Genomic DNA, 25,163 nt, shown 5'->3' with positions numbered 1-25,163 from the left:
AATGAGTTCTCACATAACATCAAATACACATATTTTATTGATAAGAATTCAAGTTATATATTTGTTCACAGATATTGAATCTTCTCGATATATTATTTCTTTCTTAAAGCTTGTGATATCACAATTCATTATTTATTTTCATGATGACTCACATTATATAATATAAAGTGTATTGTATAAATTGTCTGGTCAATGCACTTATCACATGATCGGTCGGTCAACCCTTACCAATATTGATCGATCGGTCTCATTTTCGTAGATGATTATTTGGTAGAAGTATTAGCACAAGCTTAATATTATTAACAAAATAAAACATATTTATGAGATATTGGATCGTAATTGGATCAATCCTAACAAAAAATTAATTCCAAAACATGTAAATACAAAGGTAAGATAAGAAAGTAGGTAATTGTATTTATTGGATATGTAAATACAATGTATATTTAACTATCTTGAACGTTCGACTTTTCGTACTTAAAAGAAGTAAGAAACATGAATACATTGTAAAAGAAAGATATTGCAAGAGGAACAAAAAGACAAACCAGAAAAGAACAACATAAAGTGTAAAAAAATATCTCTCAACCTTATCCTCCAAAACATAAAGTATACTAAGAATCATAAAATTTAAGAGTTTTTTATATAAAAAAAAATATTTCATTTAAAAAAAATGTGTCATGTTATTAAATGACAGTATAAAAAAATAAATGATTATGACTAAGAAGAGATATTTTAATATAAACTAAGAAAGAAATTATTAAGAATTGAAATCAAAAGTTAACCTTCAATTTTCGGAACAAATAAATACGAAACCTGTCACAATCTATCTATGAAAAGGCTATAGAGTTATAGAATAATTACAAAAATAAGGGCACCTAAAAAGGAAATTAATGAAAACAGGTTTGAAATGGCCTTAGAAACGGTCTATTCAAATATCCTAAGTAGATTTAGGTAACAGAAACCATGAGAGAGGTTCAACATAGCTATGATTAGAGAGGTTCTAATAAAATGGACTTAAGGTAATGGGAGTGGTGGCGATAATTGAGGAAGTTCTAAAGACTTGGAAGAAAGTCCTGTGCAATTTTCCTATTGCCATGTGAGCCTCACTTTCATTTATCTTTACATCTAATCAACTTAAATATTTACAAATTTCAACTATGTCAAACCTATTTAATGTTATTCTTTTTAAATTATCTTCATCTATATTTTTAAATTTCATTTCTTTCGAATATATGCAACTCACGAGGATGATATTCTTTTACAATAATGCATATCTATTTTTTCAAATTGAAATCAGGGCTGAAAGTCACAAGGACGAGGCCCAGTAAACATTGAAATTTTTTCGATTTCTCCCCCTGTTAATTAAAAAAACTCATGGATATTTGTATATTATATAATTATGCATACATATGCTTTGATTTAAAAAAAAACATATAACTTACTATAAGAGAATTGTTAAAATGATTTTTCAATCTGGAGAGTGGAAATTTTAATTTATAATGCAAGTTTGGATAAATAACCAATTGTTATAATTATACATTGAAATTCTGATTATAATCCCTTTTTTTTTCATGCACATCGTTTGTATTTGTTTTAATTATATTTATCTATCATTAATATATTTTTATGCTCTAACTTTTTTTCATCCCATCAAACATTTTATACATTTTATACTATTTGGTATTTATTTTAATACTTATTTATTTTATGTTTAAACTTTCGGTTGGTCCTATTTTTGTATGATAATCTCAGTTGGGTTCTCATTTTTGTAACCGTCTCAATTGGGTCATTTTTTTTTGTAAAAATGAGCAAAATTTATCCTAACCGTTAAGTGCTCAGACAACGTTAAATTGAGTTGATGTGTTAATGCTGACGTGCATTGTTTGATTAGATGAAATTTTTATTTACATTAAAAAATTATGACGTGGCAAAATTGAATTGGTTTATGTTAAAATGATATATTATGGATTGAAAATGTTCATGAAAGGAAAGAGTGAATCGAAAAGGGAATTAGGGATTTGGACATTAATCACCGAGCGTTCTTCATCAAGTCAGGCCATGGGCCTCCCCGTCCGTCGCCGATCGTGGTCGGACCTTTGCCGTCTAATTTTAATAAAACTGAATTTTAAAGTAAAATTTACTTTAATTTAATTTTATCCTTAATTAATACAGGATCTTCAACATTTTATTTAATTTGAGAGTAACAGAAACATGTATAACATAAAAGATAACGAAAACAAAACCTGAGGAAACATGTGTACATTCTCAATGATGCAATTTTGTACATTTATGTATAATTACTATCTTTTGTTACACAAAATGTATTTGTTGTTCCGAGATAAAACCAAATACTTGTTGATGAGGTAAGAAAGACATACTATTAATGACACAGTACAATAATAGTAGCAGCAGTAGCATACTACAGAGAAAGAAGATATTTTTGTTTTCTTCTATTAATATAAGGTGCAATTAGCAATTACACATACTAGGGCCCAATAGCTATAGTTAGCTCTAATATCTAGCCCATGACCCAAATGACTTAAACCAATCCATTTACCCTCTGGCCCAAAAAACTCAAACCCTGCAGTTCTTACTAATCTAAAACTTTGTTTTGAAAATGAGATTTATTAAATAGCTGATAAAAAAATAAAAAAAACACAAGAGAAGTCAAGCTTTTATCCTTATTTACACATATGTTAAAGTATGTATAATGCCATATATAATACTATAAATGACACGACAACCACTTTTTATTATTATAAATGACACGACAACCACTTTTTAATCAAATGAATGTAGAGATAAATTTATCTAACAAAATATTATTGATTAGGTGAGAATTGTAATAATGTATAGTGAGTGATGTTATTTAAACCTCTTACATATTAGTACTTAAGACAGATTTCATTGATTTTTTTTGTATGATTAAAACTCCTGATAAATGACTAGTCTTCAATGTACAATATATATTTTAGTTTTACTATAAATACGGAAAAATCATGATACATATTTTCACAATTATTTATGGAAATTAATAAAAATATTAAAATTGATCCATTCATTGACAGAGCTTAAAACATAATTAGAAGAGATAAATGTTTAACGGGATCAAGCATAAATAAAATATTAAAGAATGATAGTTTGAGATGTTTTCTCCACAACAGTGTGTGTATATATATATATATATATATATTAACTCATGATATAAAAATAAATTTTTAAACAGGCATGAGTTTGAATTATACACGAGTTATGCAACTTAATAAATTAGTAAATATTTAATTTCAATTTACTATTATAGGTCAATTTATTATATATTAAACAACTCTTTAAATAATTTAGGTCAAAATAAATTTCAAATATTTCACGAGGTATATTTAGGTTGATTATTGATTTTTTAAAATGAAATATTTAAGCATTCATACAAAAATTGTTTAAGATTTTAATAAACGTCTATTTCTATTTTTCATTTATTATCGTGATAACATTTTAAACAGAAATATATTTTAGGTTTCTGGTGCAATTTACTTTTTTGGAGTAAAATTTTTTTAATACATATTTTACATTACAATAACTTTATTTATTCTTTATTGTCTTATTTCTTAAAATAATATAAAAATTTACATTTTTATTATTATTTTATCTTTATAATCTGTATTAAAGGAATATAAATATGTCTCTCGTTATTCTTATTTTTTATTATAATAACCAACATAATTCGCATCCTATGGTGTGTGACACATTACCCTTAAACTTCAGAGAATTAATTATATTATCTCTTAACAGATCCTGTTACATATGTTTTCAGACACTTGAATAATAGAATAAATACCGATGAAGTTAAATAAAATTATTTAATTAACTATATATCTAATTTGTAAATTAAAACAATTGAGTGTTTGAAATAAAAATCGACGAGAACCTAAAATTTATTTCATTCATTAATTTATTTTATAAGAAAACATTTTACCGGTTTAATATATATATTATTTATTTTCTCAATAAGAATAGAAAAATAACCACAATAAATCCCTAATTAGAGCAATAGGTGGGGGTATAAAACAAGGGCGTGTTTCTATCTCGTCGTTAGGGTTTGGTTATTAGGGTTTTCGCTGTTCGGTCTCAGTTCAACAGTCGGCGCAGGCGAACATCCAGAAGACAAAGCGAAAATGGTACTTGTCGATCAACTTCACAACCTCTACTTTTCAATTTGTAATTGTTGCAGAAGCGATAACGATTCAGCTTCGCTTTCAGCGTTTGATTTGTATCTGATTTTTTCGTTGTTTGCAGCCGTCGCACAAGACTTTCAGAATCAAGAAGAAGTTGGCGAAGAAGATGAGGCAGAACAGGCCCATCCCCTACTGGATCCGCATGAGAACTGACAACACCATCAGGTACGAATTCCCTACCTTTCGCCTAATAACGGTTCCGTTGCGTTTCACTTTGCTCTTTTCACGCTAAAGGTTCCATTTTACCTTTCAGGTACAATGCTAAGCGCCGCCACTGGCGTCGCACCAAGCTTGGATTCTGAGGTGTTTGCTCTGCCTCGGTTTGGTTTATCCAATTAATTAGTTTTCTTTTTTCTTTACTTTTTTTTTTGTTGAGGCAAAAACATTGTTTTGGAGGTTTTATGTTTTTCATTTACTTAAAGACTATATTGTGTAAGGAAACTTATTGTAGTCATTACTAATGGTGCTCACCACCGCTTTCTAAAGTATCTTTGAATTCTTCGCAATTTTTCTTCTGGATTATTATAAGTTCGCTTTTAATTTTGTTTGACTGTTGATAATCTTTTCTGTGCGTTTTATCTTTATGTGTGCGATACTTGGTGATTTAGGCTACTTTGTTCTATGTTCAATGATAGGCAACAATGTTGTGCTTTTGTTTTTTCGTCATTATAGACATTGTGCATAACGCTCCTTAGTTGTGCCTCTCTTTTACCTTCTTTATGATACAGTTTGTGAATGTAAGATCACAATTACTCATGACGTGGTAGTGATGTTTATTTTTCTATTGCTTGAGTAGCGGTACAGTTTGATTTGTGATTGAGATGTTATCACAATTGAAGTTTGGAATTCATTGAATGGATTTGCAGACTTTATGTGAATGGCTTATGGGTTAGAAGAGATGCAAAGCTGGTTTATTGGAGCTGCCAAAATGCAAAATGTTAACTAGGCAAATTCGTTTGATTATTTTTTGGTTTAAATTTTTGACTGATAAATCTATAGAACAAATAGTCTGTGACTTCTCGACGCTTTCTACTTGCTTTATCATGGATTTTGGTTTAAAATTGGTTTGGTGTTTAAGCATGACTTTTCGGTCAAATGCTACCTGTATATTTCATCTTTCAGAGTACTTTCTGAACGCTAAGCATCCATTTTTGAAATCAGTGTTGGTCTGAAATTGTCATTACTGATTAAGAGTATGGGTTGTAATGTAACGTTTGTTTTGAAAACTTTAGAATTTAGGGAGCGTCATTTGATAAAGGAACACTTGGCTATATAATTTAGATTTTATTGAGTAAATATGTCCTATTTTAATATAATTTTGTTTTGATTTTATTGACTAAATATTGCATATCTTGACTTATCTAGTTGACTAAATACTATTTTGACCTTTATAGGTTGAAATTATATTACATTAAATATATGTTTTCTTACTTCACTTTATCTTACATAAATGTTTTAATATGTTATTGTTTGAATCCAAACACTGAGAATGCTTTTAATCATTTATTAATGACCAGCACATTTGCTTATTGACTAGGTCATGGTTTTGGTAAAAAAATAAGATTCATGTAAGAATCTTTTCGTGGGTTAAGCTGTTATTTTCATGTATTGTTTCTTGAACTTTGTTTTTGTACTTTGAGGAATGTTTTTTATCATATCGAGGAGTGCACAGGGATTATTGTATGATTGAGTTGGAAGTTAAGGATGGATGTTATTGATGGAAAACGCTAGTTCTAGGATTTTCTGTCTAAAGGGGACAATTTTCTGAATTGTTTTCATGGATTAATGCATCTGAGGTATTGACCCGACCTGGGTTGTAACATTGGTTTGTGCATACTATCCAATATGGCTTGTTTCTGTGTTATATTTGGCCCATGATATGTTGTGATGCATTATTGTTTTGATTTAAAGTGAATTTATTGAGATCTTGAATGGACTATGTGGCAAATGGAAGGGATCTAGAATTCTCTTTGGAAATACTGTTATGTAAAAAAATGGGAAGAGCACATATGGACAAAAGGAACATTTGCCTAAGTGGAGAGGTTTGATGGTTTGGGTCTGATGGCTATTAAGAGGACTATCTTTGAACATCTTTTAACAGTTAAACAGTTGCTCACTGCATTAGGAGAAAGGTACTTAGTGTCATTGTTGAGTCCCGATGTCTGAGGGAATAGTTCGCATACATGAGATTTGATAACATTATGGGCGTAAGGAATTCATTATGAAGATGGTTCACTAAATTGACCTTGATGATAAATTTATTGTTCATCATGCATAAGGTAGTATACCCGTTGTTTTAACACAAATTAAAACCACCCACAATACCATTGGTGAGAAACTTTATTGGCAGGTGTGCTTCTAAGAATGATAAACTTATTAAAGAAAGGAGTGACACGGTCCTGTTATCTGTCCATGATAAACCAACTTCTGGCAAGGGACGTGGGAAAATCAAGTAAGGGTCAACACCATAGTGTAAAAGGTCCCGATTCAACAAACTTTAAGAAAGTTATTTGGTGTTTCTAGTGTTAAGGAGAAATGGCATAAAAGAAATTGAAGATGATAACTAACTTTCATTTGTCTTGAGTCTAGCATCGTTGATATATTCTTGGTGGCTAGACAGTGGTTCGACAATCTATATTGACGTGCTGTTTCAAGGTTTAAAAAATGAGAAAAAACAAGCCAAGGTTATCTTGGAAGTATTTCTCAAGTAAGTTGAAGAATCAGCCTAGTTTTAACAATTGGTTTTTAGATATGCATTTTATGTAGCTTCTTTTAGAAGAAATCTGATTTCTATTTATTTAGACAAGCTTGGTATCAGTTTTACTTTTGGCGAAAGGAAAATAAATTTGATATTGAGCTTCAAAAGAAAAATATATAAAATGAATAAAAAAAATGTTGGGTTGGGAAAAAATGAGTGAAAAGAAAGAAAATTTTTTTTATTGCTAACAAACTTATTGTTTTTAATTTATAATAATAACAATAACGATGATAAAAAAACCATAATTAATTAAATTTGTAATCCAATATAAATATATTAAATTATTTATGTTATAGTTTATAATAATATGTAACGGTTTCTCCAATTTGGTGTATATAATTTTTTATTTATTTTATTCTTAATAATATTTTTAAGTTATACTGCAAAATTCACAACTAAGAATATTAATGCAAAAAATAAAAAAGGGTTAAATATGTTTTTAGTTCCTAAACTATTGGCCGTTTCTGGTTTTCGTCCCTCTTTCAAAGTAAGGTACAATTTGGTAAGACTAAAACTAAAATTCCGAGGACTAAAACGAACGTTTCGAAAAGAATGAGGACCAAATTGTACCTTACTTTGATAGAGGGACGAAAACCAGAAACGGCCAATAGTTTAGGGACTAAAAACATATTTAACCCTTTTTTATTTTTTGCATTAATATTCTTAGTTGTGAATTTTGCAGTATAACTTAAAAATATTATTAAGAACAAAATAAATAAAATAAATAAAAGATAACTGCTCATTTTAAATATAACTAAATTATAAATTTTTAAAATAATCAATTTTATACAATTAAGCTTTTCATTACTACAAAATTTTAATATAACATTCAATAAATAATGTATTTAATTATTTTGGTTCACTTAATAAATTAAATCATATAAAATAAAAAAATAAAATATACTTTTATATAGTTTACAAGTATTTATATATATAAAAAACATTATAATAATAAATAAATAAATAAATAAAAACCACTTCTGCTTGCAGTATCAGAAAACAACTTTTTTGCCTTTCTTATCTCAAGTGTTGAAATTCTCCGCATCTCACTTTCTCCATTTGTAAACTTTCTGCATATTTCATGCGTTTCAATGTGACCAGGATTTCATCTTTTCTCACCTTTCCCTCGTCTCTACTTCACTTTTGATAAAACCTTAGGAATCCAAGTGTGTGACAATCCACTAGAAATAAGAAAATAGATCAAGTGAAAATTCATTAATATATTATTTTATGATTTGTGACAAGTGTTAATTTGTTGAACATAGGTTTCATTTACGAAAGGAATCCAAGTGTGTGACAATTCACATTTTGAATAAAAATAAGAAAATAGATCAAGTGAAAATTCATTAATATATTATTTTACGGTTTTTGACGAGTGTTAATTTCTTGTTGTATAGTTGAACATAGGTTTCATTTACGGTATATCTTCTGATTAAACAAAAATACCGTAAATCTAGCACCCCTGGGTTGGCCCAAATACGTGGTGATGGAAGCGAATGCATGAGGTTTAGTAAAACCGTTGTAAAAAGAATATCAGTAAAACTAAAAAGTGTGAAAGTAAATGGTACTTTCAGGGTTCATTCTATAGACGGACTATGTACTTGCTGCCTTATTTGTTAACCCTAATGGAAATTTGGATCACAAATTATGTGCTTTAACAGTATTGGTCAGTCACTTGCTCCCTGGACCACCTTCTATGGACTCTTCATCATTTCAGAACTCCAATACATGATTGACTTAAGAGGTTGCTTGTGATATTTTCTCTTTATGTAATGGAATGGAAGACAACATATCCAAGTTTATACAAATTCAATACTCTACAGAGTCTATACACAATCCATCTCTACCCATAAGAAACTAAAACTAAAAATTTCTTCTTTACATCTGTTATGAACAATCTAATGCTCTTTTCCCCTATTTAAGGTAAACACCCTTCCCAAATTAATGTTCTTGTAGTTTGTCGTGGACTATCTGTAATTTGATGTATTTGGTAAAACTATATGTGTTGGAAGCATCCATTCTCTCTGTTATAGGTACTATCAAAGACGGGAATTCACAGCAAGAGAGGCATGCTGCCTCACTTGCGAAACTCTCAGTGTTCCTCCGAGCTCAATGGGAACAAGAGGGATAAGTGAGTGAAGAACATCTGTGATGAGAGGGCGATAGCTAGGCTCTGGTTGCACGCATAGCACAGCTACAGCAGCAACCTATAAAATACAAAACTCGTTAAAGAAAAATACATTTGTTTGGTGAAGGAAAGAACCTAGTACAAATGTTTGTGGGAAACGAGTTTTGAATTTTGAATTCCAGGATCACAAACCTGGTACAAGTGTTTATGATCCATTGTGTCCTTAATCACTGGATCCACAATGTTTGGAAGCTTGGCTCTGTCTGTGAGCTGTGGCATGGCCTGCAATCATAAATAGTTATGTACCTTACACTGCTTTCCATAGTTATAGGTACATGAGATGAAAAGTAGCCCATACCCATGTGACAATAGACTGGCATTGCGTCGGTGCCAGTTTTTCCACTGGCTTCCTTCCTAATAGAAGCTCCAATAGCACAACCCCAAAAGCATACACATCACTTTTATCACTCAATTTACCTGTAAAATTATTGAATTGCAGCATCCTCAATAATTAGTTCTACGGATGAATTTCACATTGGTACATGAACTTGCTTTGGGATGAATCTAAGACATTTCTCTATGATAATATTAAAATATTACTGGTATATTGACCCAATCATCCATGTCTACAGGAAAAATATCTACCTCAATTGAAATGAAATCCCTCTCAACAGTCAAAAACATATTAGAGACATAAAAAATAATCTCAAAGGTTATAGGTGTTCCCATTTTGCAGACAAGAATAAATTCCATTTCTAAAGCGAGAGACATACACTTCAAAATAAAGTGCTCTATAACCAATGATTAGAAACAAAAGCATGTGATTGTATTAACTTAAAAATTTGTTCATTGTGTATTCATTTTGTATGACATTGTCGATTTGGTCAATTTAAATAACGAGTAAATGTGACTTTTCAACAGGGCAGGTACATGACAACATGTCCAAGATAAGAACAAGATACACAGGTCATATGTTTCAAATCCACCCTAAAGTCGTGACGTCCTTAAAATCAAAGAGGACTAAGAGAAACAATTTCTTGGATCTGGTTTGCTAAAGGGTTACGATATAGTAAAATATCCAACTTGTCAAACCAATGCATATGGCGTATAATAATGATAACGGGTTTAGTTGGCATACCATCTAGAAGATACTCCGGTGCTACGTATCCTAAGGTACCCGATAGTTTAATGTTCTTCTTGCTTTGGGACCCATCAGTTATGGCAAGACCAAAATCAGACAGCTGAATCCACCACCAATAAGTTCGAGGATGCCAACACATAATATGAAACTTAGGTGAATACAACAAAGATGAAAACAATTGGAAACGGTAAAAGGAAGTAACTTTTATGGCAAATCTAATGATTTTCTTACCTTGGCATTGAAGTTTGCATCTAAGAGAATATTGGAAGATTTCATGTCTCTGTGGATCACTGCAGGGTAGCAGTGCTCATGCAGATATTCTAGTCCTCTGTCAGAATACCAGAAGAATGTCAATACAATTGTAATGAAGAAAAGAGAAAGATCAAAATCTCTTTTAAGGAACATTACCTTGCTGTGTCAAGAGCAATCTTCATCCTCATGTGCCATGTCAATGCCGAGCCATGAGTAGGTCCTTCAGCATTAGATTTTGGAAAAGAATCACATCATAAGAATTTGTAACGAGAATGGAATGTTGTTTGTTTACTGTTTCAGAAAAGTTTTCCTGCTTCTAAATTTTTTTTGTCTTTTGAACACATCTGAGACTGTTTGCTTCAGGAACACGATTGTGTTTTCTAATTATTGTCCTTTGAATCTCCAGAAGAAGAAATATAACATTTCCTGACCTTTTCTGATCTTTGGTTTCTAAAACAAATATATTTTATAAACGATTTTCAAAATTTAATCGATTTTGGATAAGAAAACCGGGTCCTCTCTGCTATGCATTTAAGCATGGAATACAGTATTTTACCATGTAAATGAGCTTCCAATGATCCATTTTGCATCAACTCATAAACAATAAACCTCGTGTCACCATCAGCGCTACAACCCAGTAAGGAGATTATATTCGGATGCTGAATTTTGCTTAACAATTTCACCTCATTCTGCAATTTCATCACACCACTCAAGACAAGATTGAAAGGACCAGAAACAAGAAGTTGAAAACAGAGAACCAGCAAATGAACAAGTAATATGTGATCATTACCTCGAATTCTCTTTCCGCATGTTGAGTCTCGCAGTGTAGTTTTTTTACTGCAACATCCAGATTATGATCCAACCGAGCCTTGTAAACACATCCAAAACCACCCTCGCCCAAGATGTTACTTTCCTCAAAATTATTGGTCGTTTTTTCTATTTGCTTATAATCAACTATCGGCACAGACTCCTTCATACCAACAATTTTGACGGAACTGAATCTGCTCAGAAACGGTGCAAGGGTGATCCCCCTCTCTGCATCTTGCCATTCAAAAGCACAACACAAATAGAGAAAAGAAAGTAATCTCAGACAATACCATAGGGGGCAATTCAGTTCTGATTTTTTCTTAAAAAAGGTATATGAGAAATGGAACATTACAAAACAAACAAGTACCTGGACCAGGAGTTTGAACCTTTTTGGTTTTGGATTTTGTTGGACACTTAGTGTGATAAATCCAGAAACATAAGAAACCGAAAATGAGTACAGCAAGTGAAATGGTGGCTACGACAATAGCTACTAGCATTTTCTTGTGCAGGTGATGCTGCCCCTCCCCTGCTTTAACAGTTGTGAGAATCCAAAAGTGAAAAGAATCATCAGTAAAACCAATTAGTTAACAAAGATTAAGAATTTCAATGATGGGAAAGAGATGAATGAGTGCCTGGAGAGAGATCAGGTGGAAGTTGAGGAGAGGAAGCAGGAGGGTCTGCAGCAGCAACGTAATGCAGAAGAAGAATAAACACAAAAAGAAGGTTCTTTTTCATTGTTTGATGTAAGTATGCATGTAGAAAGAGATATTTGGAGGCACAGGCATAAAGGGTGCCTTGTGTAATGAATTGTGAAACCTTTGAAAGTTAATGGTAATGGGTGTTCTGTTTTCTTCTTGATCTCCAAGGTTTCAACTGCTTTTTGGTTTTCCAAAAAGATAGCTCTTTTTTCTTTCAGCTTTTGAATCTTTTTTCATATCTCTCTTTGTCTCTCTCTTTTCTTCTTTCTTAACTCATTATTATGTGAGAATTTCTTTTTGAAGTGACCAAATATACTCCAATTCAACAAAAAATAATTCAATGTCGATTATATATAGGGTTTTTTTAATAACAAAATTCATTTTTTATACTTTTTTTATAACATTATATATATAAAGAAATTAATATAAGATTGATGAAATAGGTGTGGTTGTGTGTGAAATCATGGATTGAAGTGTGAATGTCATACTGTGTCCCTTTCTGTGCAGAAGAGAAAAGAAGGAACAGTGGGGAGAGGAAATTTAATGTTGAGGTGAAGCGGCAATCACACGACAAGCATGTGCATCTGTTCTTGTCAACTGCACTACTCTGCTGCAACCATGAATCAACGTTTTCTTCTTCTTCTTTTTCTCTTATTTTGTGTAAAATTTCTAAGCTTATGCAAAAGGAAAAGGAAAAGAGTAATAGGTTCATTCATGGGGTTGAGAGATGATGAAGACGGTTCGTTTCATCTTCTCAACATGACACATTCACACCGTTAGGTCCTTCTCTTCCTGTCTTTCTAACAATAACTGCATTTCTAAGCATTTTCTTTTTTATTTCTTCTCAAAAAAAAGGTACTATGCTTTCATAAATTCATTCCACTCTTTTACGGGAATAGATATTATTCAGGTTAAATATCTTTCAAATGTAAATTTGGACCTCTGATTAAAATCTATTCCAAACTTTTAAGGATATACATATTTTAATTTTTTTGTGTGTTAAATAGCATTTTAATATTTAAATTAAACATTTCAAATTGATATTCAAATTAAAATAATTAAAATATTTTAATACGTTAAAAAAATTTAACATAATAAAATAAGATAATTATATTTATTAAATTTAAAATTTAAATATGTCAAAATTGAATAAAGATACTTTCTAATTTTTTTATTATTAATTAACACAATGCTATTAATTTAATTTTAATTAAAGAATTTTATTGGCTAACCTTAATCATATGGTTCAAGTGTACCAGAAGCCTTGAATTAACTGTCCCTTTTATAGTATGTGAAAATTTTTCTAACGTTTTACGTAATATCTTGTAAGATGATTAATAATACTTTTCATTAAATTTATCGGTCACGTGTCGACATGTATCATATACCTGATAAATAATTACATTTCTTAATTAGCCTTTTTATCTTAAAAGTGTATATTAAAAAACAACTATCTCTTACATAAATTTTAATACACCACGAACAAATCAATTGTTAACTCTTAGTTGAAAAATATTTCAGATTTATAAAAAATTTCCACACCAACACTACATTTTCTTTTAAATCATTTACCTCTACGTCATCGTGTTTAGGGAAGTTTGACGACCATAATTTGTGACTTTATTTCTTTTAAATAGCTAAAAGAATAATTAGTAAAAAAAAATTAACAGCATTTATGAAATGTTTAGAAATTAAGTAGTTATGAGTTATTTTTATCAAAACTAGTTTTAAACCCACTTGAATTGATGTTTGTTTTGTACGTGTTTTTATGTTAATAAATATATATTTTAATAAAAATTTTTAGAGATCGAATAAAATCCATGTGAAGAAATATTCATAAGTTTATAAAGTTAATATATATATATATATATATATATATATATATATATATATATATATATATGTGTGTAAAAAGTAAATTTTATAAAAATACAAAAAGAATATAATATGTTAAAAAATATAGAGTAAACTTGACTATGCAATATATTATAAATATAAATAGTGTATGGGTATATTGGTCTAATTAATTATATTAGACTCATGTGATAAGTACATCAACAAAATAGTCTAATATCTAATGTTCGATTAATCTAATCAGTATATGCACAAACTCCTCTAATGTGTATTGTTACACTCATCCAATGTTTATAAACAAACTTATGTAATATGTATTGCAAAACACATTTAATTAGAAAATGAATATAATTGTCTAGTGTGTATTAATAGACTCATAATATTTGTATAAACAAACACGTCTAATGTATATTGTTAGACTCATTTAATTAGTGTATGGGCAAACACATCTAATTTGTGTTGCAAGATTTGTTTAATTAGCGTATGGATAGAATCACCTGATGCATATTCCTTAAACTCATCTAATTAATGCACGAAATGATTTGTTTTATGTTTTATGCACAAAAATATTTGTCTAATTAGTGCATGGATAGGGTCATCTACATAGTATTGCTAAAATCGTTTAATTAGTGTATAAACATTCCAATATTCATCTAACCAATGAATGGACATACTCGTCTAATTTATATTAATAGACTCATTTAATATTGTATGAAAAAACATGTCTAATGTACATTGTTAGACTCGTTTAATCGATATATGAATGAATTGTCTAATGTGTTTTGGTAGATTGGTTTAATCAATTCATCAATAACTCATCTAATCAAATATTCCTAAACTTATTTAATCAACGTGTGGAATGACTCGTCTAGTATATCTTGTTATATTCTTCTAATTAGTGTACAGTATCGTCTAATATATATTGTTAGACTCGTGTAATATTTTTTGCAATACTCATCTAATAAGTATATGAAAAGACTTGTTGGATGTGTATTTATAGATTCGTCTAATCAATACATTGACAAACTTTTATAATATGTATTATTAAACTTGTTTCGTGATTATATGAACATATATTATGTGTACTGCTAGTATATTGTCCACGACCTAAATCTCACATCATACGCCATTTATGGTTTGCATTTTCTAACTGTTTTCTATTTGTGAACTTTAAAAATGCTTTTATCGTTGTTTAGTTATCAACAAAAATAATGTACTTAATCTTTATTTAATCGTTAATGGCTAAACCAATATTTATCGAAATGTCATCTACTACCATTCCTTATATGTAATCAATTTATCATTCTTTCCTTCTTAATTAACACCCTTTTGGTGGTCTCAAAAGTTTTACATGTTTTATTATATCTCAGGAGCTTACATGGATTTTCGGGAATAAATACTTTTATACAGACTTTCACACACATATATTAGAAAATTATAACATAATGCTTATTTTTCTTAATTTATGGACTTTTTTCTTTATCCTAAACAAGGACATAATCAATTCAAGATTTAATATAATAATAGATTTATTGAATTAAGTTAATAATATAATTGATTGATATTTTATTAAAAATTTATCTTATTAAATACATAAACATAGGAATATCATTTATACTAAAAAACAAAATATTTTGATTGTTAAAGTTCATAAAACCAATCACTAAGAATGTTATTAGCGTCATTAAAATATATTTGTGCTCGTTTCATAAAGTCTTCTTTATATGTAGTAAATTTCGAAAGTTTCAAATGTATCACTTATATTACATTGGATAATTTATTAATGATATAAAATGATATTGTATTTTTTTAATGAGATTTATTAGACTTTTTTTTTTTGTTAAAAAGTAACTAATAACAACAATAATTTACCCATGTTTTTTAATTTAAGACTAATAAAATAATTTAATTCTCATTCCTTTTTATGTTTAAGAAAACATTTCTTTAAATAAAATTTCTTTGTTCCAAATGAATATTTTATTTCATAATTTCTCAATTTACATTCTTAAATAAATATATATCAAGGGTTTTTCAATCACAAAGTTACATAATCAATAATCTCAAGAACATAAACACTAATTCAAAGTTTTTGCCTTAATGTTCTCAAAATAACATGTAACTAACTATAATGACACAATCATTCATGAATTTTGTTCCATTTGAACCAAAATTCCAAATAGCATCATTACATTTTCTAATACAATGAAAAACTCATGATCTTCAATACTATAATTTATGATATTTACAAGGCTATAAGGCTATGAAAAAATATATAATATGAATAATGTTATACTGAGACTATAGTGTAGAAAAAAAAATCAATCTTAGATATCTCATGACACAAATAATAATTATTTTCACAAACCACCTTAAAGTAACCACATCTCAAGTAGTTCTTAAACGCATTTTTGTTTATAAATGAAAACAAATAAAAAGTACCATATAATAAAGAAATATCACTTTCAAATTATTCATATAAAAAAAATATTGACATACCCCACGACAAAAATAATAACATGTTAATTATAAGTACGTGATAGACATGACAAACTATAAGAGAAACTTGGAAGTAAGTTATGTAAAAATATTAACCCGAGTATAAGTATTGTTTCATTTTATTTATGAAACAAATATTCTAAAAATCTATTAATTAATTATCCTTAAAAAAGAGAGTAACCTTTTTATCTCTAGTGTTTCAGATTAAATCGTTCATAAATCATTAATGATACATTACTACAGTTTATGTGTTAAGTTTTAAAAGCTTTTAGGTAGTTAGTGTTATTCAATCTCGTGTAATTTCAACGTTTTTGGCTGTTAAAGTCAAACACTTGTTTCTAAATGAAAGAGTAATGATATAATAATATAGTATTGGTACCTTAATATGAAGAACAAAATCGTTCCTTTATTTCATACAATTCATAATATATTAGTAACTTTAACGAGAGTCCACTTGTAAAAAGTCAATTTTGGAGAATTCTTGTTCTTCTTGAATATATTAGAAAAAGAAACAGTGGAAGACGGTGGAGAGAATAATTCTCATTATAATAATAATAATAATAATAATAATTCATACTCTGGAATTAACATTTGCTTTTGGGTGCAGTTTTCCTATTTATAAATGTCTTTTAAGAATATAAATTATAGAAGAAAGAAAAATAGTGTACTGAAAAAAGCAGAACTGAAAACGTGGCTAGAGTTGTAGGTTAGTGGAAACAGATGGGAATGATTTGAATTGGAATATCGATACAAAAATAAGACTCTTCACATGTTAAAATTGTTAGGTAAATGATGGTTTTGAAATTTGCTAACTAACCACCTAATCCAATTATTTAGTCTCTCTTTCTTTACACGGGCTGACCAAGGAAATATTAGAAATAGTAGTAAATAAAACCATGAATAATAAATAATGAGACTTTTATGTTCATTTAATTAAGGTAAATTAAGTTTTATATCAATTATAAATAAGATGAAATTAAAATATATAAATAATTGTAAATCCTACTTTACATATCGTTATGTGAAATTAAACTAGGTTTAAAATTATTTTTTTAATATAATATTAGAATTATGATATAGATTCTATTCTATTAAAATTTAATGTTATTGGATATATTGTTTCATTCATTATTGTCTAGTCTTGTGCTTGTGAGGTAAATAAATATATTGAAAGTCTCGTATCGACTACATAAGTTAATACAAACATAGTCTATCCTAACGAAGTTTGATATTTTTGGGTCTATTGTTCCACCTGATATCGAATCACCCATTAATATTTAGTCTTACGTTTAAGATGTGTACATCTCAATGTGAGGGAGTATGTTGGAAATTTTACCTCTACTAAAGATAAAACCAAATTAAAATACATAAGTGGGTACAAGCCTAGTATATCATAGCGAAATTTGATTTTTGTTAGATCTATTACCATTAATATTTAGTCACACTTTTAATGTGTATATAGCTCCGTGTGAGGAAGTATGGTGAAAGTCTTATATTAATTAAAGATAAGACCAATTTATAGTACATAAAGTGGATACAAAATTAGCCTATCGTAATGAAATTTAACGTTTGTTTGATCTATTGTTTCAATTGTTATCTGATTATCTATTAATATTTAGTTTTATGCTTAAGATGTATAAATCTCAATACGAAGAAATATGTTAAAAATTTAACATAAACTGAAAATAAAACTAATTAAAATATATAACTAAATACAAAGTTGACGTTTCAAATGAGTTTTATGTGATTAATTTTAGTGTAAACTTCACTGCTTTTTAACCTATTATATAACATTTTGTTTTTATTTTATTTTACATTTAGAATAACTTTCCTTGTCAATATAACTATAAGAATATTTAAAGATATTTCTACATATTTATATTTATATATTGCTTTTAGTTATATCATTATTATGAACGTGATTTTTAACTTGACATGATAATTGGAATGCCCAAGGTAGCTAGTACGTCACAATCGAAGAAATTATACACATCAAATGTTGACAAAAAAAGTATACGTCTGGACTTATCGGCCTTTTCATTTCCTTTTCAATAAAAATAGAAAGTGTGTTTAATTATGTTAAAGACAGAGTTTCACTGGAATAAACTAACAGCCTAAAAAATCATTTGTTATCTTGTTGTGTATGGTAAAATGATTACATTTATATTAATCACTACTTTAAAGTCATTCTCGATATTTTGAATTTTAATACTTGTTTAATATTAATTTCATTTTTTTCATATTTAACGTATTAATTAATTTGGAAATCACGTTTTTTAACTTAATTAATTTCAATTAAGTTTGGCTAAAAGAAAATAAGTAAATATTTCTATGGAGAAGAGAACATTTACAACTTTTTAATGTTATGGTCGGTGGTTAAAAATATATTAATTCAACGGTGGCACGTAAGTGAATAAATTTGTCATTTTAAATATCTTTTTATACTGACAAGACTTAAACACAATTTCATAGTTATTTTTAGTGTCACTTTTTACTTAAAATTTTAACTTTACCCTATATTGATAGTAAATGTAATCATTAGGAGTAAATTACGAAAGTAAAAATAATGTTTTTAATTAAAAAATAATCTAAAAATACATATTTATTAACTAAATACAGTGGAGACAAACATACTTGTAGTCTTTATTTATAACTTTTTGCTTAAAAATATTTTTTAATCGTTCTGATGGACATTGTTCCTTTTTTTTTTAACTAGATTTGTTTATTGCTTAGTTTTCTTATTTTTGTAAAATATTATTTTTAATTTTTCACGTTAGAGTATTTAATGAAATTCACAATGTGATAAATAAAGTTTACTTAGCACTTTGTTAAATGGACTTAATTGAGAATGCGTGATTCTTTAAATCTTTGAACATATTTTTAGTTCTCTACAATATATTGTGATCTGAATAAATTGAGGCGTTGTTTTTATAAATTGAAGTTTTAGAGATCTCCTCTATTTGAGTTAAAGAAAAAACTTTTAAGTGTTAAAGATGCACTTTCTTACAAACAATGTAAGGGTAACTAACTTAATTTATAAAAGTATGTGATGTTTATATAACAAGTTATTTAAAGAAGAATTAACACAGTTTTAAAAGAATATATATATATATATATATATATATATATATATATATATATATATATATATATATATATATTTATTGAGTCTACTGAGAAGGAAGTTTACTAGAAAGATACATCAATAAGATATGAGTTTAATCATATAAAGAATTAACACTATTTTACTTTTATATAATGTTTTTCTTTCTCATTTTTATTCAATGTAAGATTTAGATTCACACTTTAATTTTTAACAATATATTATTATTAGGATCTTAAATATAAATTTGTGAATTATTCTAAAAAAATTAAAATCTTTTAGAACGGTGTGAGAGTAATTATTTATAATCAACATATAAATTTATATTTCTATTAGAATTATACTTGAGAAGTATAATAACAATATAATAAATAATAATTTGAATAAATAACAATTAATTTATCAAATTATTTCTATTTAATTATAATATGTAGATATAATTTAAATAAATTTATTCTATGCTTAAAAATTCTATTGCACTTTTTAATATCTTTATTGAAACATAAGAATAACAATGTATTATGTATATAATAAAATATTGTGTGTTTGTATTTATAAGAATAAAAAATGTGAATATTGATATGGAGAGATGAGACATTTGCTTAATCAAGGGGACTTCTGGTTTGTCTTCACACCAGTTGCTTAATTAACGGGAGATTAAGACGCCACTTGTAGTATTGAAAATAAGTGAAATGAAAAGAAAGAGATTGATTAAAGGAGGCAAATGAGGTTATTAAGTGACCCGAAAACGATGCATTATAATTAGTTAGTTATCGCTTTAAATTAGCGTAACCCATTCATTAAGACGTTCCACCATATTACTATAGCGCTCTATGCATTCAATCTCTTTCTCTTATCATTACACCATACAAAACACTCATTGCTTCTATTAACAAACCATAATAATTATTATGCATCTGTAACCGTCAACATAACAACCTGGCACTTTTCAACCTTTTTTATACAAAAAATTATCTGTTTTCTGAGGATTATTTTTAAAATTTAATCATATTATTATATTAATATATGCATAATATAAATTTTTAGATTTTTTAATCAATAATAGGTACTCAGACACACCTCAATGATATCCTCACACACCCACGAGGAGTGTTTTTACTCTCATCTCACGCTTCAATTATGACCATTTTATTAATGACTAATCAAAATGCTTAACACTCACCCAATATAATAGTTTTGCTACCTAATAATTATATTTGTTATCTAATAATTCTATTATAAATGCTTAAACACTCGCTAAATATAATACATATTAAAATGTTTTGCATATTATTGAAGAAACCAGCTGAAAGAGGAATGATGATAATAGGAAAAGTTGATACTCAGTTTTATTTTAGGATTCTTATATCTTACATGATGATTAGTTTATAATTTTAGATGAAAGGAGTTACATAATTAAAAAGGCAATTGTTTACTTCCTGCACTCCATTATTTTCTTCCTTTACCCCATTATTTCTGGAATTTATTTTCCAGAACACAATAATCGATTTCGAATTTATTTTTCTTAAAGTCAAACATCTCCCTTTTCTTAAAGTATTTTTCAGAGGCAGTTTTGATGGAGTTGGAAAAGAAATTTGATGAGGTGAGGAAGCAATGGAAAAATGTTTTTTTAACAATATTTTTTAATAATTTTTTTACGTGATAACTTGTGATTGGTTCATTTCAAATATACTAATACATAATTTGTTGATAAAAGGTAGTTATCCGAAGCAATTGCCACTTTTTCTCACAAAATACCAATGTGACTTTTTTTTTAGTTGGGTCACTGATTAAGGCCTGTTTTGAGAATAAAAAAATATATGGCATTTGGGCCTTGGCCCATATGGTTAGCATGTTATATTTTTATTTCACTCTTTAAATATAAATTAATTTATTTTCTAAATTAAAACAACTATTTTATTATTTTAGCTTTCTGAATCGTTATCTATTTAATTATTTTTTTAATTATATTAATTATCTACAGTAAGAGTGACATATTAGAATAATAATAACTTGAGATTTCAACCAACTTATTTTTTCATTCGCATCTTAAAAGTATAATAACGGTTATAAACATTATTTTGAATAAAGTAAAAGTTAATTCAATTATACGAAGACTGTTGAATGATATATTATTTAAAATATCTTATTTATTATTTTCATCCCTGTATATAGTTGATATATTTTCTAGCTCTTTTTGTAAAATGATTTATTAGGGTGTTTTGTGTGTTATCTTCTACTTGTTAGAGAGAGAAAAATTGCTAATCATTAATTATTTTAGTGTAGGTATTCTTTTAGTTAATCATAGAAAGGTAAATCAGTGATATAAAATTATAAATACTCGGTGGTGACTTTTTTGTCCAACGTTTTTAATAAATTTTCATTGAGATTTTTTATTGATGCTATGATGATTAAGTAGGCTATACTGTATTTATTTAAAGTAAGGTATCCTGGTATTGTTTGTGAAGTTTATTCCCTAATATTATTCTCTGTTTTTTTTTCTTCTTTCGATAAAGCAATGTTTATCTATTTAAGTTACAAATTTAATGCTTCAAATAACTTTTTTTAGCTATTATTTGAATAGAAAGATTATTGAAAATTCAATCCAATTCATCTATTAACAAATTTTATTAATGTATACTTAATCTATTTATAAAAATATCTTTCTATAAAAAAACTATTTCTATATTATAAAAGTTAGATTTTCTATATTTTTATCAAATTAATTTTGCTAGCCCAATGACAGTATTGAGAACAAATCTAAATAAATCTGTCCAATAAAATCAAATACGTTTAGTGATTCTTTGGATTTTATAGAATAATTTTATTTGTATTTCTCTAATAATTCAAATATCTATAAGATTTTGTTTAGTGTTGAATAAAGCCATCTAACACTCTTAGTTTTTTAAGATTTTGAAATTTTACTCAACAGATGACTATCTTTTTCTGAGAGTATCCATATTAAAAAAAAAACTCAAAAGATATATAAAAGTCCAAATTGGTTCAGACTGAGTCTTTCAAATATTTTCTCAATTTAGTCTAAATTGCTATGTTGTATCAAAGGTGTTGGCATTAATTTTGTTACTTATAACATTTATAATGAAATATTCAACTTCAATACCATTTTTGCTTTTATATGTTTCCTATGAAATTACAATAATTATAATTTTATTTGTTTAAATTAATTTTTCACATAAATAACTTTTTGTTTTCTAAAATATATATTTATTGCTGTAAATAAATAAAAAATTAAAATTTATTTTTTTACAATAATTCATTCAAAATATATCTTAATTTAAATTTATTGTCACGGAAAATTAAACGTATGAAATTGGAAGTAATTTATTATTTTAAAAAGTTTATGTATTTATAGTGTACAACATATATAGAAGGAGTTGAATATTAATTTAGACTTTATAGTACATGCATGAAAAACTTAAAAATTGATCTAAATTAATAAATAAAAATAAATTTAGTAAAAATATATATATAAATTAGGATTGCTATATATATATATATATATATATATATATATATATATATATATATATATATATATATATATATGTTTAGAATATATATTTAAAAATACAAATTACATTTTAAATTTGTATAATTTAAAATATTTTTTTAAATATGTTATGAACGGTTTATTTGAGAGCATATATATTTTGGATTGTAGATATATTTTTAATCTATTATATTTTAAATTATTTCAATTTAAATAACTAAATAAAAATCCACTCAAAATTAGTTTACATATTTCTTTTAAAAATAAGGATATTTTAATAATATTTTAATATTATCTATTGTTATTGATTTATGTTGATATTTATAGTTAATATTATTGATTGTAAAATAATTTTAAATTAATATATAAATAATATTAAAATGTGATAAAAGAATATTGTTAAAGTATGATTATTTTTTTTAAGATAGAAACTAATATAATATAACCTTAAACCCATGTCGGTTATCACCTCACGTTGCATCATTATATCCTGTGTTACCCTCACATCGTCTGCCACGTGTACCACGTTCTGTAACACCAATTAAACAATAGAAAAAGCATACGATCACATATCCCACGCTTTTATATTTTTCTAGTTTTGGTACCCGAAAAAGGTTAAAAAAGATTTTTATTTGAATACGTCTTCCTTGACCTTCCAAATCCCCAACCCAGTCCCACGCGCCATACAAAGATATAAAGAATACCGCGTCCATTTGAACAAATCTTACCGAACAAAAATACGTGGCTCCAACGGTCACGCGTGAGAGTGAGAGTGTTTCTATAATAACTTCGAAGCACCCCTCTTCTACTTTTCCACTTCTAACCCTAAGCCGCCTCCGCTCACATAAAAGCCTTTTACCCTAACATCTCTTCACTCGTTGAATTTTCAACTACTCTCTTCTTCTTCTTCTTCTTAAATCTTCTCCAATCATATTCTTATCTTCTCTCCAGACCATTCGTTTTCTTCTGCACTTCTCTTGCTTTGCTTCAATTTTTCTCCCAGATGGACGTTGCAGTACTTCATCCGCAGGATTTTCTCGCAAACAAACCACCCAACCATTACCAAACCATACCCCCAAACTTTCCCAACATGAAACTCTCCAACCCTAACCCTAAGTTCCAGCGGAGTTCCCGAAGCCGCAAGAAGCGGGCCGATCCAGTCCCACAAGACGCCCGCGGCCCGGCCCAACACGCCAAGCCTCAGAAACACCACCCGCAGCAGCTTGTCATGGGCCAGGTCAAAATCCTGAAACGAGGCGAGCTACTTGCTCAAAAGACGCCGGATCTACAACCGCCGTCGGAATCCGTCCAGAACGAGGTAACCACCCAGACGAAGACCGTGGATATAAGTTCGACTTCACCTTCAACGGAGAAAGTAGAGGGCCTGTATGCGGGGTATTCGTTGCTGGTGACGTCACCGCCTCCAAACTCCGTTCCGTTACCGATTTTTATAACTAAGAAGTTAGCGGCCAAGAATTGCGCCACGAGTGACTTACGGAAAATGTTACGACTTGATTTTCCTTAACCGGCTATGAATGGACGAAAATTTGGATGGAGGTTGTTGATGATTGGAGTGATATAGTGCTCGATCTACTCTTATTTTTTCAGCGGGTGGTTCGAGTGCGAAGAATCTCTGATTGTGTAGCACTTTCTTCAGGTTGCCGTTCATACATGTTTATAGTGTCATTTGGTTTAACCTTGTTTCTCTTAGGATCCTTGGTTTGTTATCCTGATTCGTAGGTATTTTGATTTGGGGATAGGCTTCTGTGTATCTGTGTAATGCTTTGTAAGTATTTAGGGTATAGAAGCGTCCCTAGTTTACTTTTTTTTCTTCAGTTTTTGTAATTTTATGTTTATGTTGGTGTCGTGTTTAGTTTCCTCACAAGGTCTGATATGAGGTAATTTTATGTTCATTTTTAATCTTTGAGAATAGAAAATAGTACAAGGTTTAATTCCAATTCTAAATTCCAGTTTAAAGAATACGTAGTGAACTCTTTTTTAATTTTGAGAAATTGTTGTTTTTATGAGGATATTTGCTAAACAATATATTAGTAAGAGCACAAGAAATCACGAATATTTATATATGGATTTGAGACTATCAATACTTATTTATAAATTTCGTCATTCATTAATAAAATTTATCAATAACTATTTTACTAACTAATTTTTGATCGTTAATAATTCCTTGA

The 25,163-nt window shown here is 28.2% G+C and overlaps 3 protein-coding genes across 4 annotated transcripts; 2 read left to right on the top strand and 1 right to left on the bottom strand.

The window, feature by feature from the left end:
- Window positions 1-4,013: 4,013 nt before the first annotated feature.
- LOC124828822 (large ribosomal subunit protein eL39) lies at window positions 4,014-4,732 on the top strand. Its single transcript, XM_047302199.2, has 3 exons — window positions 4,014-4,169; window positions 4,288-4,391; window positions 4,480-4,732. The coding sequence occupies exons 1-3, from the start codon at window positions 4,167-4,169 to the stop codon at window positions 4,526-4,528; spliced, it is 156 nt and encodes a 51-aa protein (XP_047158155.1). The 5' UTR covers window positions 4,014-4,166; the 3' UTR covers window positions 4,529-4,732.
- A 3,984-nt stretch (window positions 4,733-8,716) lies between these two features.
- Window positions 8,717-12,415, bottom strand: LOC124828823 (putative receptor-like protein kinase At1g80640). Of its 2 annotated transcripts, none has more exons than XM_047302201.2 (10): window positions 11,945-12,415; window positions 11,680-11,838; window positions 11,296-11,540; window positions 11,062-11,194; window positions 10,662-10,725; window positions 10,485-10,581; window positions 10,251-10,353; window positions 9,471-9,589; window positions 9,305-9,394; window positions 8,717-9,191 (listed from the first exon to the last, which is right to left on the bottom strand). In XM_047302201.2, the coding sequence occupies exons 1-10, from the start codon at window positions 12,045-12,047 to the stop codon at window positions 9,024-9,026; spliced, it is 1,281 nt and encodes a 426-aa protein (XP_047158157.1). In that variant the 5' UTR covers window positions 12,048-12,415; the 3' UTR covers window positions 8,717-9,023. The 2 variants fall into 2 exon arrangements, with proteins under 2 accessions (XP_047158157.1, XP_047158156.1); XM_047302200.2 differs by having other exon boundaries at window positions 11,296-11,546; window positions 11,945-12,410.
- An 11,420-nt stretch (window positions 12,416-23,835) lies between these two features.
- On the top strand, window positions 23,836-24,932 carry LOC124828824 (uncharacterized). The gene has a single exon (XM_047302204.2). The coding sequence runs from the start codon at window positions 23,978-23,980 to the stop codon at window positions 24,497-24,499; it is 522 nt and encodes a 173-aa protein (XP_047158160.1). The 5' UTR covers window positions 23,836-23,977; the 3' UTR covers window positions 24,500-24,932.
- The last annotated feature ends 231 nt before the right edge of the window (window positions 24,933-25,163 follow it).

The sequence above is a fragment of the Vigna umbellata genome, chromosome 2 (assembly GCF_029865625.1).
Source record: "Vigna umbellata cultivar VRB3 chromosome 2, Vumbellata_1.0, whole genome shotgun sequence".
Lineage (NCBI taxonomy): Eukaryota > Viridiplantae > Streptophyta > Magnoliopsida > Fabales > Fabaceae > Vigna > Vigna umbellata.
The sequence above is the reverse complement of the archived record's forward strand: the minus strand, read 5'-3'. Positions and strand labels throughout refer to the sequence as shown.

Bases quoted from the DNA above. Each gene is read 5' to 3' on its own strand.
- LOC124828823 (XM_047302200.2), bottom strand. From the start codon at position 12,047: ATGAAAAAGAACCTTCTTTTTGTGTTTATTCTTCTTCTGCATTACGTT. The intron at 11,547-11,679 runs GTACTTGTTTGT...TTGAATGGCAAG, and splicing joins GGTTCAAACTCCTGGTCCAG to ATGCAGAGAGGGGGATCACC. The intron at 10,726-11,061 runs GTAAAATACTGT...CTAATGCTGAAG, and splicing joins ATTGGAAGCTCATTTACATG to GACCTACTCATGGCTCGGCA.
- LOC124828824 (XM_047302204.2), top strand. From the start codon at position 23,978: ATGGACGTTGCAGTACTTCATCCGCAGGATTTTCTCGCAAACAAACCA.
- LOC124828822 (XM_047302199.2), top strand. The intron at 4,392-4,479 runs GTACGAATTCCC...TTTACCTTTCAG, and splicing joins AGAACTGACAACACCATCAG to GTACAATGCTAAGCGCCGCC.